This window comes from Aplidium turbinatum, chromosome 13, assembly GCF_918807975.1.
Source record: "Aplidium turbinatum chromosome 13, kaAplTurb1.1, whole genome shotgun sequence".
NCBI classification, from domain to species: domain Eukaryota; kingdom Metazoa; phylum Chordata; class Ascidiacea; order Aplousobranchia; family Polyclinidae; genus Aplidium; species Aplidium turbinatum.
In genome coordinates, this window is record NC_137484.1 from 15,884,239 (window position 1) to 15,899,746 (window position 15,508).

The 15,508-nt window shown below is 38.1% G+C and overlaps 1 protein-coding gene across 1 annotated transcript; it reads left to right on the top strand.

Moving 5' to 3' along the window:
* The first annotated feature begins 1,993 nt into the window (after window positions 1–1,993).
* LOC145781592 (glucose-6-phosphate 1-dehydrogenase X-like) lies at window positions 1,994–14,281 on the top strand. The gene is made up of 12 exons (XM_082593263.1): window positions 1,994–2,257; window positions 2,915–2,952; window positions 3,248–3,356; window positions 3,532–3,749; window positions 4,026–4,184; window positions 4,615–4,740; window positions 5,056–5,149; window positions 7,232–7,448; window positions 10,616–10,824; window positions 12,229–12,305; window positions 12,898–12,990; window positions 13,445–14,281. Exons 1-12 carry the CDS (start codon window positions 2,129–2,131, stop codon window positions 13,539–13,541), a joined length of 1,566 nt encoding a protein of 521 aa, XP_082449389.1. The 5' UTR covers window positions 1,994–2,128; the 3' UTR covers window positions 13,542–14,281.
* The last annotated feature ends 1,227 nt before the right edge of the window (window positions 14,282–15,508 follow it).

Consider the following 15,508-nt stretch of genomic DNA (forward strand, 5'->3'; position numbering starts at 1 on the left):
TTCACCGATACAGGGAAGTGAAAAGACGGTCATAGGCCATCACTTCTTAAGCTTCGAAATTGTGTAGAAATCGAGATGAAAATAGCCTTTATTTAAATAGGCTTATTTGGGAAAAAATAGCTGAAAGAAGATGAAGGGCCGCCTAAAAAATGGAAAAGAGCCACTTGCGGCCCGCGGGCCACACGTTGCCCCCCTGGTCTAGTTTTTCGTAACCCAACCTGGGTCGATGGAGGTACTGTTGGACCCGGGTTCGGCATGATTTTAGGAGTCTGTAACCTTTCCAAGAGGCCCGGAAATTTAAAGAAACCCTGCGTGTTCTTTGAAATTAGTGCATTTTTTCTTAGAGTTGCCTTGATTTGGGACCCGATGATGTCATTGGTACCGGGCCCAATCATCCTCTCAACGGCCCTGACCCAACCATTTTTGGCCAATAGACCACCTTGTGGAAACTTCAAGTTGCAGTAGCTACTTGGTATTGAACTAGATATGAGTTTCTTTACAAAATAATCATTTTCTCTTTATTATAAGCCTATAATCGAAATAGCGGTTCCGCAACCCATCATTTACTCGAATGATTTCAGTGCATAAAAGCGAATTATGACGCTATGCACACAAATCACCACATTTTGTTACCTCTGCTTAGAGTTCAAAGAAATTTAAACAATCATTAACGTCTCGGTCACTTCATTCTAGTCAAAGACATTGCCAATGGAAATTCTGGTATAGGCTACAGTAGTTGCGATAGACAACGCGCGTAGGCTGCATTTAGTGGCAGTTGCCAGTTGCTATCGTGTCATGAAAGTGTTGGCTAGTTAGTGAAGCGGCTTTATATTTTATGCATGATGTTGGAAAACGACACCAAGTAGGCTAGATAGCTTACTGCTAGTTGATCAGTGACGCTTAACAAAGCTGTAGACCAGTAGGCCTATCTAAAAGGTGCCATACCGAAAAAGTAGTGCAGTTTCAAATCTGCTGTTTTTGCTATGATGCTGTAGCTTAGTTGTGAAAGTAACCCAGGACAAAGCCAGTCGTTTATCATCACATCGTGATTGTATTGGTTTGCTTTATAGACTTTCTGTGACTACGTACATCCGTTTGTAAACGCAAACATAAATTCACTCCTTCCGTGTTTAACACGAAGTAGTTAATAGAAAGCTTTTTAGACAATAGGCAATACTAGAAAGACAATAGCCAGAAATACGAAGGAAGTTGAGTACAGAGGTGGCCATGTGGCATGTCGATGAAAGCGAAACTGCGAGAATAACTTGGATCTGTTTATGAAGTAGATTTGGCTTACCAAAATTTAGTATTGACCAGACGATGGTTTAGATATGCAATACGCTGTAGGCTGTAACCTGAATCACGGAAAAGCCACATAACTCAAACGATATGCAGTGTAAACTAAATCGGTTCATGATTATGAGCTGAACTGCCAATGCCCAATGAAATTAAACTCCATAAAAACGCAACCATTTCAGCGTGCTGTAGGTTTACAGTCCTCAATTCATGAAGTGTAGTGAAATTCCAGAGCTCAATTTAGAATCATAAAGCATAACATTTACGTTGAATAAATATGAGATAAATCTTGTTGGACACGTGACCATAGCTACTCTGTGACTTTTCTTAGAAACTTTTCAAGCGTGAAGAATATTGCAATGGAAAACATGATAGGCCTGCAAGGCTGCAGCTGATGTTTTGTAAAAGCACTCCTGGCTATAGAAGCACCTCGGGGCAAATTTCTGCACAGAAAGACCATCAATTTTACCCATGACGCACGACCGACAAAGTGTTACTGATTTGGACAGCACACGCCACATGGAATAGAAAGGAGATTTTGCTTGTTGCATGAGCTGACTCTTTTTTCAGCCAACAAATATTTTTTATACTGTATAATCAAACGTCTGCCGACGTATTTGCGTGCAAAAATAGGCTAAAGTTTGCACCGCTGACTTGTTTATAAACGAATTATCTCTTGCATATTTTTAAAGGGCAAGTGGTTGCGTATGTCGTCTAATCTGGTTTGTAATCGGAAACGTGTTATATCTTCTATTTAAATCCTGCTTACGTAGTCCCCTGAATTACGTTGTGTTGAATAACGCCTCACCAACAAAACAACTAAGCAAGTAAGATGGCAGCCAAGTCACCCATTGTCACAGGTGCTGAGACACCTGTGCTAGATTTGATGGCAAGGTTTAAAAAAGATCTCAACGTACAGATGGAAGGAGCTTCTCACTTCTTTATTATCCTTGGAGCATCAGTAAGTTGTACGGTAGCTTAAGTAGCCTATTTAGCTAAATATTTAGCTTACGCTTCTATCTGGGTTTGTTAGCCTACCTACAGTAGCCTATAGTTTGAAGCAATGGACTTCCACTTATTTTTTTTTTAATTCTGTAAACCTTTGAAGCTAAACCAATTTCAAAGCGCTAGAGTTCATATAAGAATTTATTACTCAGTTTTACCAGACTAGAGCGAATCAGTTTTTGAGCTCACAGGAGCAAAAACTAGGAAATTAAATCAAACATGCAGAAACGAAGCCCTTCCCTCTTTTAATAGGGGTGTGAGGTGAACTCTCACTACTAAAAAAATAACACTAACTGTTAACATGACTTAATCAAGGCGATAGGTGATGGTGATATCTCCAGCACAACGTTCGAAAAGTAAACGGTTTGATACTCTGTGTTTTATGCAACGAGTCATCTTTGGGTTTGGTAGGCTACAACAATATACAAATCAAATCAACATTCTGTCCACAAAATCACGATCCCACTTCTAATTGTGTTTTGATTTATTGATTTTTTTGTAGACTAACACAAATCTGCGCAAATTTCTGTTTGGCACAAACCCACATAACAATGAAGCCCAATAGGCTATATATTCTTGCCTACATTACAGAAACTATTTTTTTTTGCTTTAGGGGGATCTTGCAAAAAAGAAGATTATACCAACATTATGGTAAGTTGTCAGTAATGCGGTTTATTGTTAATAAATCCAAGCATGGCTCAGCGCTTTGATCAACACTTCACAGCCACGTCGGCACTGCTTGTTGAATTCTGACCGTGACATAGCATAGCCACGTAGGCTATCACAGTAGCCTACTAAGCTAATAAGCTTACAGTGTGCACTGTGCAGGTTTATGACTGCTTAACAAAGTTTTCTGTGATATAATGCTAATTTTGGGTCAAGGAAGTCATTTTCATAAATTTGTTCTTTGGCAATAAGGTTTGCCCTAACACCAGTTTTGTTTTAGGTGGTTGTTCAAAGATGATCTCCTGCCGGGTAACATTCAATTCATAGGATATGCGCGTTCAAAAATGACTGTTTCACAGCTAAGGGAAAAGACAGAACCCTTCATGAAGGTACCCCTAAAACTCTTGTTATCCGAATGTCAACTTGTGAAATATTTAGTCTTGGTGTCACTTGGTAACATACTGACTATGTTTTATCGCGTATGCTATTTTTGAAAATTTATCAACTTATCATTTTTATATTTAGAAATAATTTATGCAAAAACGTAAATCAATTTTGTTCTAGCTCAAGGATTCGGAGAAGGCTAAAGCGGAAAAGTTTTTTAAATTGATGATGTACGTACAAGGATCCTACACCGAAGAAGCTGCATTTGCTGGTATTGACAAAGCCATAATGAGCAAACCGAACGGGAAAAATGCCAATAGAGTATTTTACTTGGCTTTGCCTCCAACTGTGTTTGAAGACGTCACAAAAAACATTCACGCAACCTGTATGAAACATGGGTAACTCTTATAACTTTATTACATATTATTGTGTGGTAAATAAATGGCAGGACAACATTCAGGCATAAACCGGACTCAATTTGACGACACAGGGCGAGTTAGCTCAAAACCACCAATCTTGTAAACAAATAACCCATGCTGATGCGCAATCTGCTGCAAGCGGAGATGGCAACTGCTGATGAAATAACCTCAACAAGCAAAAATATAGGCCACATAGAATCAAAGTTATAAAACTAACTCTTCGGCAGCACTTTTTTAACAACTGCTTATTTACAGTGGTTGGAATCGGATCATCATCGAAAAGCCTTTCGGGCGAGATTACGACTCCAGCATGAAATTATCGAACCACCTTTCTGGGTTGTTCAAAGAAGAACAGTTGTATCGAATCGACCACTACCTTGGAAAAGAAATGGTGCAAAACATTTTGGTTCTCAGGTATGGACGCGTTTGTTTATTTGGTTGGAAATAGCATATTCAGATTGTACTTTGACACACTTACATACCTATCATATCGACTTTACATCAAACCAAGGTTTCTCAAACTTTTTTGTTGTGTCACTCCATTTCACAATATATATAATTTTCAATGTGACCTCTTAGTGAGCAGTTTACAATGTAAACTACAGTGTCGGCCCACCTTTGATTTGATTGGCGACCTTAAAATTACGATTTGCGACCCCGTTTGGGGTCGCGACCCATAGTTTGCGAAGCCCTGCAATAACTGGTACAAACTGCTTGATACAACTTGTAGAAGCAGTTTCTTTATGTCCGAATCGCAGCGTTGATTAGTAGTAGTGGTCCAGTTTTAATCCGGTGATGTCCCCGTTACCGAGGGTGGCAGGATTAGTAAAATCATTGTATTTAGATTCGCTAATCGGTTGTTTGGTCCGGTGTGGAATCGCGATAACATTTCCTCGGTGGTCATCACATTTAAAGAACCGTTTGGAACTGGAGGAAGAGGAGGATACTTCGATCAATTTGGAATCATTCGGTAAATTGAAAAAAGATGGCTTTGTGTGTTGTGTTGAAGCTCCATTGCGTTTGCATCCAGGCCGACAGTTTGGTTAAAATAACAAGATAAGTAATTTCCGTTTAACTAATCAAATCAGAGATAGAAAAAGCTTATATTAGTTTTCAAGCTTAATATATTATGTAAATGTATGAGACATAGCCTACCAGGGAAGCTTTTCTGGGATGTTTGTAGGTTACTCGTCGAAACAAGTGTGTGAGAAACCAGTGGTGATAGAATTAATTATTTTCAATTATGTAAAGCAATTACAAGTTGTATCTGATATGTTTACAACAGTGACATCATGCAAAATCACTTATTTCAAATCCTGAGCTTGATTTCGATGGAGAAGCCTGTCAGTAATTCTGCTGATGACATTCGCGATGAGAAGGTGTGGTATAAGTTCTATATTTCTTTCAATAAATTGTTTCAAACAGGTGTAGTTGTTGCGCACCATGTAAGGTTTCCGTCTTTGGTTTCTGTTCTACAGAACTTCTAAACTATGTTGAAGGAAGTTGCCCTGTTGGCCCAATACAATAGCCTACTGTCAGTGTTGTACGTTGACCCCGTCAATTTGACGGCGTCATTTGACGGCGTCAACTTTTTGTTGACGCTGAGGCTAGCGCCGTCAATTTATTTTTCAGTTGACGGAAGTGATAGCGCCGTCAACTATTTTGCCGATTTTAAGCGTCAAGCGCTATGCGTCATTTTTTATTTTCATAGAAAAAAAAATGAAAAATCTCGTTTCACAATTAGAGTTTCACCTATGGTTTCACAATGTATTCTGGCCAGCGCGACTCATCCGAATTACCGGCTTTTGCGTTGGTTGGAATGGCTCCCTGGAATACACGCGGAAGAAGTTCGCCAAATGGTGATCAGTCTAGGGCCATTTTTATTTTGACCTAAAAAAAAAATTTTTTGACTTTATTTTTATCAAATTTTGACTTTATTTTGACCTAACGAAATTGCTTATTTGTAAAGGTCACATTTCTTCCTTGAATTGATACTAGTTATCCAAACATAATATTTTGTCGATTTCAGACCCAAACGTAATATTTTGTCGAAAAGTCAAGGTTTTTATGGATTATAGGCCTAAAAAGTGCGTCGTGTTTTTCGGCGATAGGAAAATCTCCACAAATCTGTCTAACTTTTGCTGAAGACGATTTAGCTTGGCTATTCCTAAAATCCAAACTGTTGATTTTCGAAAAGACTACGTTTGTGAAGATGGAGCTTTTTATAAAAAATATTTAAATACGTAACAATGAATAAACAATGGGCAATTTGTGATAAAAGGTACTGCTGATCCGTCAGCATTGTGACATATTTCCTGCTTTTATAGGTTAATATGGTTTAATTGTGTCGCAGTTCCTGATTTACAATGCTTCCACGAGGATTTTGACAAAAATTACTTTCAAAAAACGCAAAAAGTTTGTCAAAAGCCATAATTTGACAAATTTTGACTTTATTGAAAATTTTGACTTTATTGTCAATTTTGACTTTCTTTTGACCTATAAACTTCTTAGAAACAGTCCCCTAGGTGCTAAAAATAACTTTATTCTTGTATTCGTGGATAGACGAGGTCCTTAAAAATTTTTGACTTTATTGACTTTTGCGGGCTCTAGTGATCACCCATGTATTGAGAACGAGAGATCAGAGACAGAAAGCGAAAAATCCATGATCGGCTTCGCGGAACGTTGAAGATACTTTATTTCAAGAGCTTTATGCCTCTGAAAAGAGCGATGTTGGTGCAGTGAACCTGGTTAAAAGATTTATACATGCTAAACTATCACAGCACGTTAGGAACAGTGATACCTTTCCGAGTAAACGTTTTCAATTTATTTTTGAAATACAACACACCAATACCAACCAGCGCTGCTGTGGAACGCATGTTTTCACTTGGAAAGGACAATAGCCTAGGCTATGCGTCCCAAACGCAGCAAATTGTCAGACAAACGTTTTGAAATGCTTGCTTTTTCTGTAAGGAAATAACTAATAGGCTAAGCAGCTAATTACAATACAGTCTCAAAACATAATATCTGCTCTTTATTTTTAGCTATTGTTAGCCTAAACTTGGTTGAAATATTTCCGTTTTATGAGACGCTGGCAAAAAATAGCGCTAGAAATTAGCGCTGACGCTGACGCCGTCAATTTCTTTAAGAGCTTACGCAGTACTTTACGCCGTAAAGTTTTTAGGCAATTCGCGCTGACGCTGACGCCGTCAATTTATTTCAATGACGCGTACAACACTGCCTACTGTGTTGTATGTTAAATCACTGTCATTTCCTTGTGAAAAATGACACTGCGTCTTGTAGTCTTTTTCAAATGATGTTATGTCTTTATTTTCAAGGAAAATGTTATTAGCAGGCTACTGGCCTGCATAGCTTAATTATTAAACTGCTGTCATATTTACTCCTAATAGAAAGCAGGTGTCCACTAAAAAGGTCAAATGACAATTGCACGATATGTTTGTTAGGTCAAAGTTCTCAAATGCATTCCGCCTCTTACTTTGGATGATATGGTGTTGGGTCAATATGTTGGAGATCCTAATGGAACTGGTGATGCCAAACTTGGCTATCTTGATGATAGCACTGTGCCGGCGGACTCTGTCACTCCAACCAGCGCTGTGGCTAAGTTCAGCATAAACAACGAAAGATGGGATGGTGTACCTTTCATTCTGAAGTGTGGAAAAGGTAGACTGCCACTCGTGATTTTTAGGTTAAGGACTCCGATATAAATTTTTTTTTTGTAAGTCAAATTATTGTAATTTACAGCACTTGGTTAAGCAAAGTTGCCTTCAAATAATTTTACTTGGAGAGACAATTTCGTTTATGAGTCTAGCGAATAGCCTACTAGTTTCTTAGAAATCGACATAGCTCTTATCATATTTTAGCCTATAAATAGAACATGTCGTTAAAGATTGGCTAGCTATTAAATGTTAGTACCCCTTTTCACATAATAAATTTAACGATGTAAAATTTTAATGTTTTTTGAAGAGGTTCATTGACAAAAGCAAAAAAAAATAATGTGGTTTATCATGTGTGTTGTGTTTGCTGTCAGGTTTTGTGTTGGGTTTTAAAGATTGTCCAAAAATCTTACTAGGGCCTATATACGTATATTTATCAAGAAACTATACATTTCAAAAATTCGACACGTTCTTCTCATTAGTCTACTATACGTTTACTTTTAGTGCTAATGTTTCTACATGAAATCCTTTTAGGAACCTAAAAGGTCTTTATTGATTTTGTTTTGTTTTTGTCTTCATGTTCATCTCCTTTGTTGATAAAAGATTTAAAAGGTTTCTCTCTCCCTAATAAAAAGGTTTCCCTCTCGCTTTCTTTCTCTCTCTGTTTCATTTTGCAATCACATACAGCAGGAGTCACCAAATAGCGGCCCGCGGGCCGCATGTGGCCCGCCAAGCTGTTATGTACGGCTCGCAATTGTCACTATTGTTGCCTGTATTGCGATGTGTCAAACATTTCTTTGGTTACTGAAACTGTTAATTGCAAGATATCTTTTGTGAAGCGAAGTGACAACACCACTCTTGCTTGGCGATGAATATTCGGATGAAACCGTTCGCCTCGCTATAAGTGCGCAAAACAAGTGGCCTCGTTTATTAGGCATTGTTAAAGAAGTCAAAAGTGTTGTTAAAGGAGCTTGGCCTGGCAGTAGCGTTGTTCGACTAATTTTGTTGCTACGGTATTCTAAGATAAATATTAACAACATGTAACGCTGGGTACGAAATGCATTCTTTTCTAGTATAAGAGTCAACCTACCTAAACTTTTATTAGTGCAGCCCGCCACAGCTCTCCTTAGTGCCAAAGTGGCCTGCATGAAAAAAAGGTTGGTGACCCCTGACATACAGCCTTGGACTGCATTATTGAAACACTATGAGTTTAAAAGTTTCATTTGCAAAAGAACGTTTTCTTTTCGTTGACGCCTCATCAGAGCTTTGTAAGGTTCGTTTGTCATAGCCAATGTTATTATGGCTACTATATTCTTGAAGTTTGTCACAACTGAAAAAGATTGTTTGTCAAATTGTCTGTGTTTCTTTTGTGTGTTACTTGATAGAAGGAACTTTGATTTTCTGATAGAGACAATCTCATCGGTAGAGTGTTTCATGTAACCTACTTGCAGCGGCGTTGAACAACTGACGAAGGCCCGAGAGCAGTGCTTCCACTTTTACAAAACTAGATTACCACTTGTATTACCACATTTGTCCTCAGATTACCACATTTTTTACTGTGATTTTTTACCCGATCTTAACCGTATTTTACATTAACACAGTGGCTATCTTTACCCACTTGTTGCCATAGTTACTATCAGGTGTTGTCAGAGTTAGGATTAAAGTTAGTAAGGGTTAAGGTAAGACTTGGGAATAAGGTTAGGGTTTTGATTTTTACCCAGAACTAAAAAAATTTCTAAAATGCAAGTTTTTGTTTTCAACAGCTTTAAACTTTTCTCAAATTACGACAGAATTCCTTATCCGGCAACGCTATTATTTGGTTATATTTACATTATATAGTGTAAAATAAGGCCTAAAACAACTACTCAGTTTATTAACAGAACGTCCGAAATAAGAAAGCAAAGTACCAGTAGCTTAGCCAGGAATTTTGAAAGGGGGGGTTTTGACGGCCGCCGGGCTTCGCCCGCCGGCCTCTTCGCCAAAGGCGACACCCAGCGGCGGGGGGTCTGGAGGGCTTCCCCAGAAAATTTAAAAAAATTACTTTAAATTTGGTGCATTCTGAGAGCATTTTCAACAAAAATGTGGGTATAAATATTCCTGTAAAATAGTGCTGTCTGGTGGCATAGCAAAAGAATAAGATCATGTTTTCTTGGGCATTTTTCGGTAATAAAGCTAAGTCTCTATATTTTCTTGTTGTTAATTCCTGGCTGAGATATTTGAATGTTTAGTATTCGCAAAATTCGCTCTTTTAATGCAGTTTCGTTTAAAATTAGGCAAACTTTGTTTTAGAGACATAGAAACTGAAAGCATCATTCTCAATATCGTGACGTCACACGCGTGCCAAAGGGGGGGTTGTAACCCCCAACCCCCCCCCCCCCCCCCCCTGGCTACGCCACTGCAAAGTACTGTACTTGACACCGCAGCTACAATCTGAAAGACATCTTGATTATGAATATGATCACATGGTCAGTGGTCACCCTACCTTCAAATTCAAAAGTCAGGACGCATTCCAAAATCAAATGGAAAACAGCGGAACATGCTAGTCACATGCTGTTATAAGTAGTTTTTTGCATATCTGTTCGATTTTGGAGGACAACAGTTTAAATGCTCTTATTTATTGATAGTATTTTATGTCAAATTTTCAAAAGTTATAATTTCCACATTTTGGCAACATTTCCACACAAAATTTCCATATTACCACATTTTTACCACAAATTTTTCATTACCACATTTTTACCACAAACATGATGAAAATTCCACAATTGTGGTAATTACCACAAAAGTGGAAGCGCTGCCCGAGAGTGAAGTTGGCAACTTGTTGAAATGAAATGTTGTTGCCTGTACATTTTCTATCCGCAGAGCTCAACGCGGATGAATGGAGAACTCTTCTTTCAGTAGCTTGAATTGTTCAAGCGTAACTCTCAAATTTGAACTAGCCTTTGTTTGGTTGATTTTTAACGTTGTTTTGTACGATAGAAAAACATTGGCCTTTATGAAATATGTAGGGTATAGATGTCCCCCGGTAGTAAGTTTGTAGGCCTAGACTATAAATGTCGCCCGATATAAAGTTTGTAGGATATAGCTGTCGGATAGCCTATAAAAATTCTGACCGAAATTCACCCACTATCGTGACGGACATGTGGATTGAATTGACGATTCCAATTAAAATTTTAGCTTTGAACGAACGAAAAGGAGAAATTCGTGTGCAATTTCGCGAAGTAGCTGGTGATATTTTTAATCCTGGTGTGGTGAAGCGTAACGAGCTTGTCATCCGTGTTCAGCCCAACGAAGCAGTGTACTGCAAAATGATGACAAAGTCACCGGGCATGAACGTTGAACCGCTGGAAACGGAAATGGATCTATCCTACAGCAAACGCTACAAGGTTGGTAGCCATGGTAGGAATGTCGCTATTTCAAAACTAGTTTTTACTCTAGTGTTAAATGACAGAAGTTTGAAAGACTGATTGCCAATGACTCTATTAACTCAGGCGTCTAATTAATAATTAGATTACCCCCAGCCTAGGTTATACTGCGTAATATGGTTTCATTTATCGTTATTTGAAACTATGAACACGCATCGAACCTGTAGTATTAACAGTGGGGGGAGGGTAGGCTTCAAAAGCTACTTATAGTTAAGGCCTGGAATCTTTCTTGAGAGTTCAGAGACTTCGAGAAGCACCGCATGTTCGTTTGCAGTAGCGCGTTTACATTCAATCTGTGTTGTTTTAGAGACATTTCTTCCTTTTGGTGTAAACTCGGCAGCCTACTTATTTTCTCGATGACTTTACCGAAATTTTTGTATATTTTTCTCTTGAGAGCTTCTGCTTTTTAGAGTTGTCTTCCCAGACAGCATAATCCGTAATTTTTACATGCAAAAATGACAGATTTTTGCTGTCACAGTTATACGGTTATGGGGGCTTAGATTTTTCATTGGTACCGGGCCCAAACTGTTTCAACAGCCCTACGTCGAACTTGATTGAATATACAAATTGCAATAAAACTAAACACTTGCTACATCATATTTTTGAGATCATCTGCAAACTAACGTACTTTATGTAATTTAAAAAATTACGATTCAATTTGTGTGAAGTCTCGTTAGCACCTAGACCTCTTAAATTATACTAATTAAACTTATCGACTCAAACATTGCACAAACAGCTGGTTTATACCGCAACGACATTCAATGTTGTTTTATTGTGTTCTCGATGGCATTTATCACTTTCACCTTTGGGTCAATATGTTAAGAAAATGGCGGAAAGCTGACACGTTTGAGTTTGGCAAAATGCAGTGGCTGAAGTTGTTTTTTATTTGCCAAGTGATGATGTGGATGTAGTTGTCAACTTGTCATCAATACTTCTTGTACGTAGGTTTACGTTTGGTAAAAGATTTTCCATCGCCCCGGTAGGTGAATCGATGAACAATTGGTTTTGTAGCGCAGCTTAAATGCAATACGTATGCCACAATAGAAAAGAAAATGCTTAGCAACGATGGTGGATTTCATGTCACTTCAAAAACAGCTCTGTAGGGGCACCCAGTTGATAAAATAATTTATGCTCAACTGCATTTCATCTAGAAGGGAAAAATATCACTTTGTGAACCTCTGTGGTTGGGCCCACTTTAATAGCTCATAGCCTCTACAATTAGGCCTATGCGAAATTACCGGGATTTAGCTTCAAAAGAGGCTTTCTTAGCTCAATGCTACATGTGTTTAATCACTTGCATCTATTTATTCTATTAGGATTAGGAGATGTTAATTGAATTAAAAGCTGTGATTGTTTGATTAATAGGACGTCAAGATGCCTGACGCATACGAGCGACTTATTCTGGATGTTTTCACTGGATCGCAACTTAACTTTGTTAGAAGGTAATATTTTGTCTAGCTATCGCAGTTATTGTAGCTGTTGTTCAAAATTCTTCTAAAAACGCAGTGAGAAAGATTTAGGTAGGCTGCTGCTACTAACTTATTTAACAACGCTATCGAACTTTCATTTTGGCAAATCATTTGTATGGTTGCGAGTTTTCTCTTTTGCAGGTATTTTGTGTAAGATACAAAAAAAGAACGTGCGCTTGCAGCATGCATTGTTTTTCTACTTAGCATACAAAAATCATACGAATTCTTTGATATTTCTTGAAAAGCTATCTTTTTCCAGCTTTTTTGTAGGAGACTATTCAGTTTTAATCACTACTTTTTCTAAAACTTTATCCATATTTTACAAAAAAGAGAATTATGTCGGAGTTAATTTCTATGTTGAACGACTTTGTATCAACTTCAGTGATAGTCCGTCAACTAATCGTTTGTTTTTGGGAAAAGTCTTGATGGCTAGTGTGGAGGCTACACCGGTATGGTTAGCGCAACACAATGCCCGCTGTTTTATATAGTGAGTAGTCAAGTAGTGCTGATTCTCAGCAAGATTACTCCTTCTCAACTAATCGTTTGCCATTGATTTGCTTTGCAGTGACGAGTTGAGGGAAGCTTGGCGTATTTTCACACCTGTTTTGCACAAGATTGAAAATGACAAAGTGAAACCCATCCTATACACTTATGGAACGTAAGTCTTCTGAAAAGCAGCAATCGATCTTTATTTTACCGCAAAAGGTTATCAGAAAGAACCCCACTTTTACATTTAACTAACCATCAGGAGTAGTTTCTTTCCAGTCCATTGCCAGCAACGTTCGTGTTTTGGTTCCTATCTAACCAAGCTTTGCTAAAATCCTTAGATGTAGAAATATTTGGTGTGCTTGTAAAGTTCGGGACCTTTTCTAAAGCTGTTTTGTGACAGTTCTGTCTTGTCGCGGCCACACTTTAGGTGGACTTGCCTTATACATAGGTTGCCTTTATGCATCAAACTAATTTTATAAGCCAAATATATAGCGAACATAAAAGTATATTTGGCATAATTCATTATATTTTTGCATAATGTTTGTTGGTGAAGTTGCATACGTTGTGGCAGGTTAGGCCTGCCCTGCATGTTTTGCTTTTTTAAATCTCAAACCATGTTTTAGGCGTGGACCTGCAGAAGCCGACGACTTTATCAAGAACGCTGGTTTTGAATATTCGAGCACTTACAAATGGGTTGAACACGACACTGCTAAGCTTTAAATCTGCTATTATTGTCACTTAACCAGCATCTGCTATTTTCTATGGTATCAGCTATGCAAATATGTTTTCCCTGCGCTAAACTGACTGTTTCAAACAAACCACTCATTAATTTCTATTACTAGTTTTTATTTAATTTTTGACTCTATAACTGCATAGGCTTATGAGATGAGTTTGAGTCGTAGGCAATCACAATGAGGAACTTTGTCTACGACATGCAAATAGTTTTAAAGCATTTAATTATTTTGTCCATATATTTATTTGTAGGCCTAGTGCTTTTAAACGATTTAAGCTGAGATGAAGATCCGTGTCCTTAACAATTGACATTTTTCGTGATTAAGACTAGGTGTACAATTATAGGCTATGATGTAGCCCATAATCTCGAGTGGTTTTTTAGTTCTTCAGTTATACACACATATTCATGTCATTTTGCTATTTTGCACTATTGAACCATTCTGTGGCTGAAATGTTGCCTGATAACATGTCTATCATTATTGGTCATGAGCTTTTTCGTAATGCTATTTTCAACTTTCGTTATTCAAGATTGATAGCCTATAATCTAGCTATAAGAAGATGTACTCCAGCATAATAGCTGATATCGTCTGTTATGAGCAATTATGCTGTTTGCACTTCCTTTGTACTGTACAGAAGAAATTAACCATACAAGTGATAGGCCTAAATGTTCATCTTTGTTAAGCTATTAATGCCATCAGACATATATATATGGAATAAATTGCACAAAAGAGTGATTTGCAGTGCTATCATGACTAAGAAATGAAAGCCTTGGTTGGCAGATTACTAATTAGGTGTACCTACTATCCAGGGCCGTGTTAACCGCCTCCCGTACTCCCCGACCGGGGGGGGGGGGAGCTGTTTAGGGGTTCACTCATTTTAGTTTATTTAATGCTTTTTTGCTATTTAAAAAAATCTGCTTCAGAAGCTCGATAATAATAATCAATAGCGTAAATCATGCCACGCCGTATATTTACTGTTTTTGAAACCTTGCCTGGGGACCCACCTACGTCTAAGGGCCAATGGCGTAGGAGCATATGGCTGCCGCCCCTGCCTTTCGATGGAAATGCCGCCCTAAGTAGACTGCAGTAAATTTTGAAATAGTTTCATGTTTAAGCAATCTTTTTCAATGAAAATAATTACAAATAATGTGCCGCGTCTCAGAAGTTTTATATTGCTTGAAAAAGAAGCCTCACTGTCTCAGCGTTAAAGCCAAAAATAAAAGACAAAAAATGGACAACAACCGTATTAGGCAAATAAAAGATCAATAGCTGCCTCAAAATTGAACTTTTCGAGCTTTCGCCGAAGCAAAATCAGCGATAATATCTTCAAAATCAAGTTTTTGAACGTAGACTCTTTCTGTAGAAAGAATCGATAGAGCTGATAGCCGATCATCATTCATGGTAGAACGTAAATACGACTTTATCATTTTGAGCTTTGGAAAACTCCTCTCACAGCTCTCAATTGAAAATTAAAACACCAATGGTAAGATAAAGTTTCAGACACAAGCATAAATATGGTGTCGAATCAAGTAGGTGTGATTTAGCTAACCAGTGTAAAACATCAAACGCTGTTGCATTACGATCAAACGTGGTTTCACTGCTTCGCACCAGCCTCATCTGTCAATTTCCACAGCTAACTCCAAAAAGTCCACCTCGTCGTCATAAGTGCTTTTAAAGCTGTTGTTCTATCCTTAAATTTTTTAAGGTGCACTAGCTGTCTTTTTATAAATCATTTTCTTGTTTTACTTTTTATTTATTTTTGCATTACTTCATTTCTCGTGCTGTGTGCACTGTGCAGTCTCATTTTGCCGCCCCCTTGCAGCCTGCCGCCCCTGGCGCAGAGCCAGAACCGCCAAGTGGCTGCCACGCCACTGCTAAGGGCCCACGCATATTTAGTTTGTGCGTTTTTCGGCATGTAATTTTACATTTAGCCTAATATGGTTTTTTCTACTTTTG

Coding starts and splice junctions, on each gene's coding strand:
- LOC145781592 (XM_082593263.1), top strand. CDS start 2,129: ATGGCAGCCAAGTCACCCATTGTCACAGGTGCTGAGACACCTGTGCTA. Junction 2,953..3,247: donor AAGATTATACCAACATTATG/GTAAGTTGTCAG, acceptor GTTTTGTTTTAG/GTGGTTGTTCAAAGATGATC. Junction 3,357..3,531: donor AGACAGAACCCTTCATGAAG/GTACCCCTAAAA, acceptor ATTTTGTTCTAG/CTCAAGGATTCGGAGAAGGC.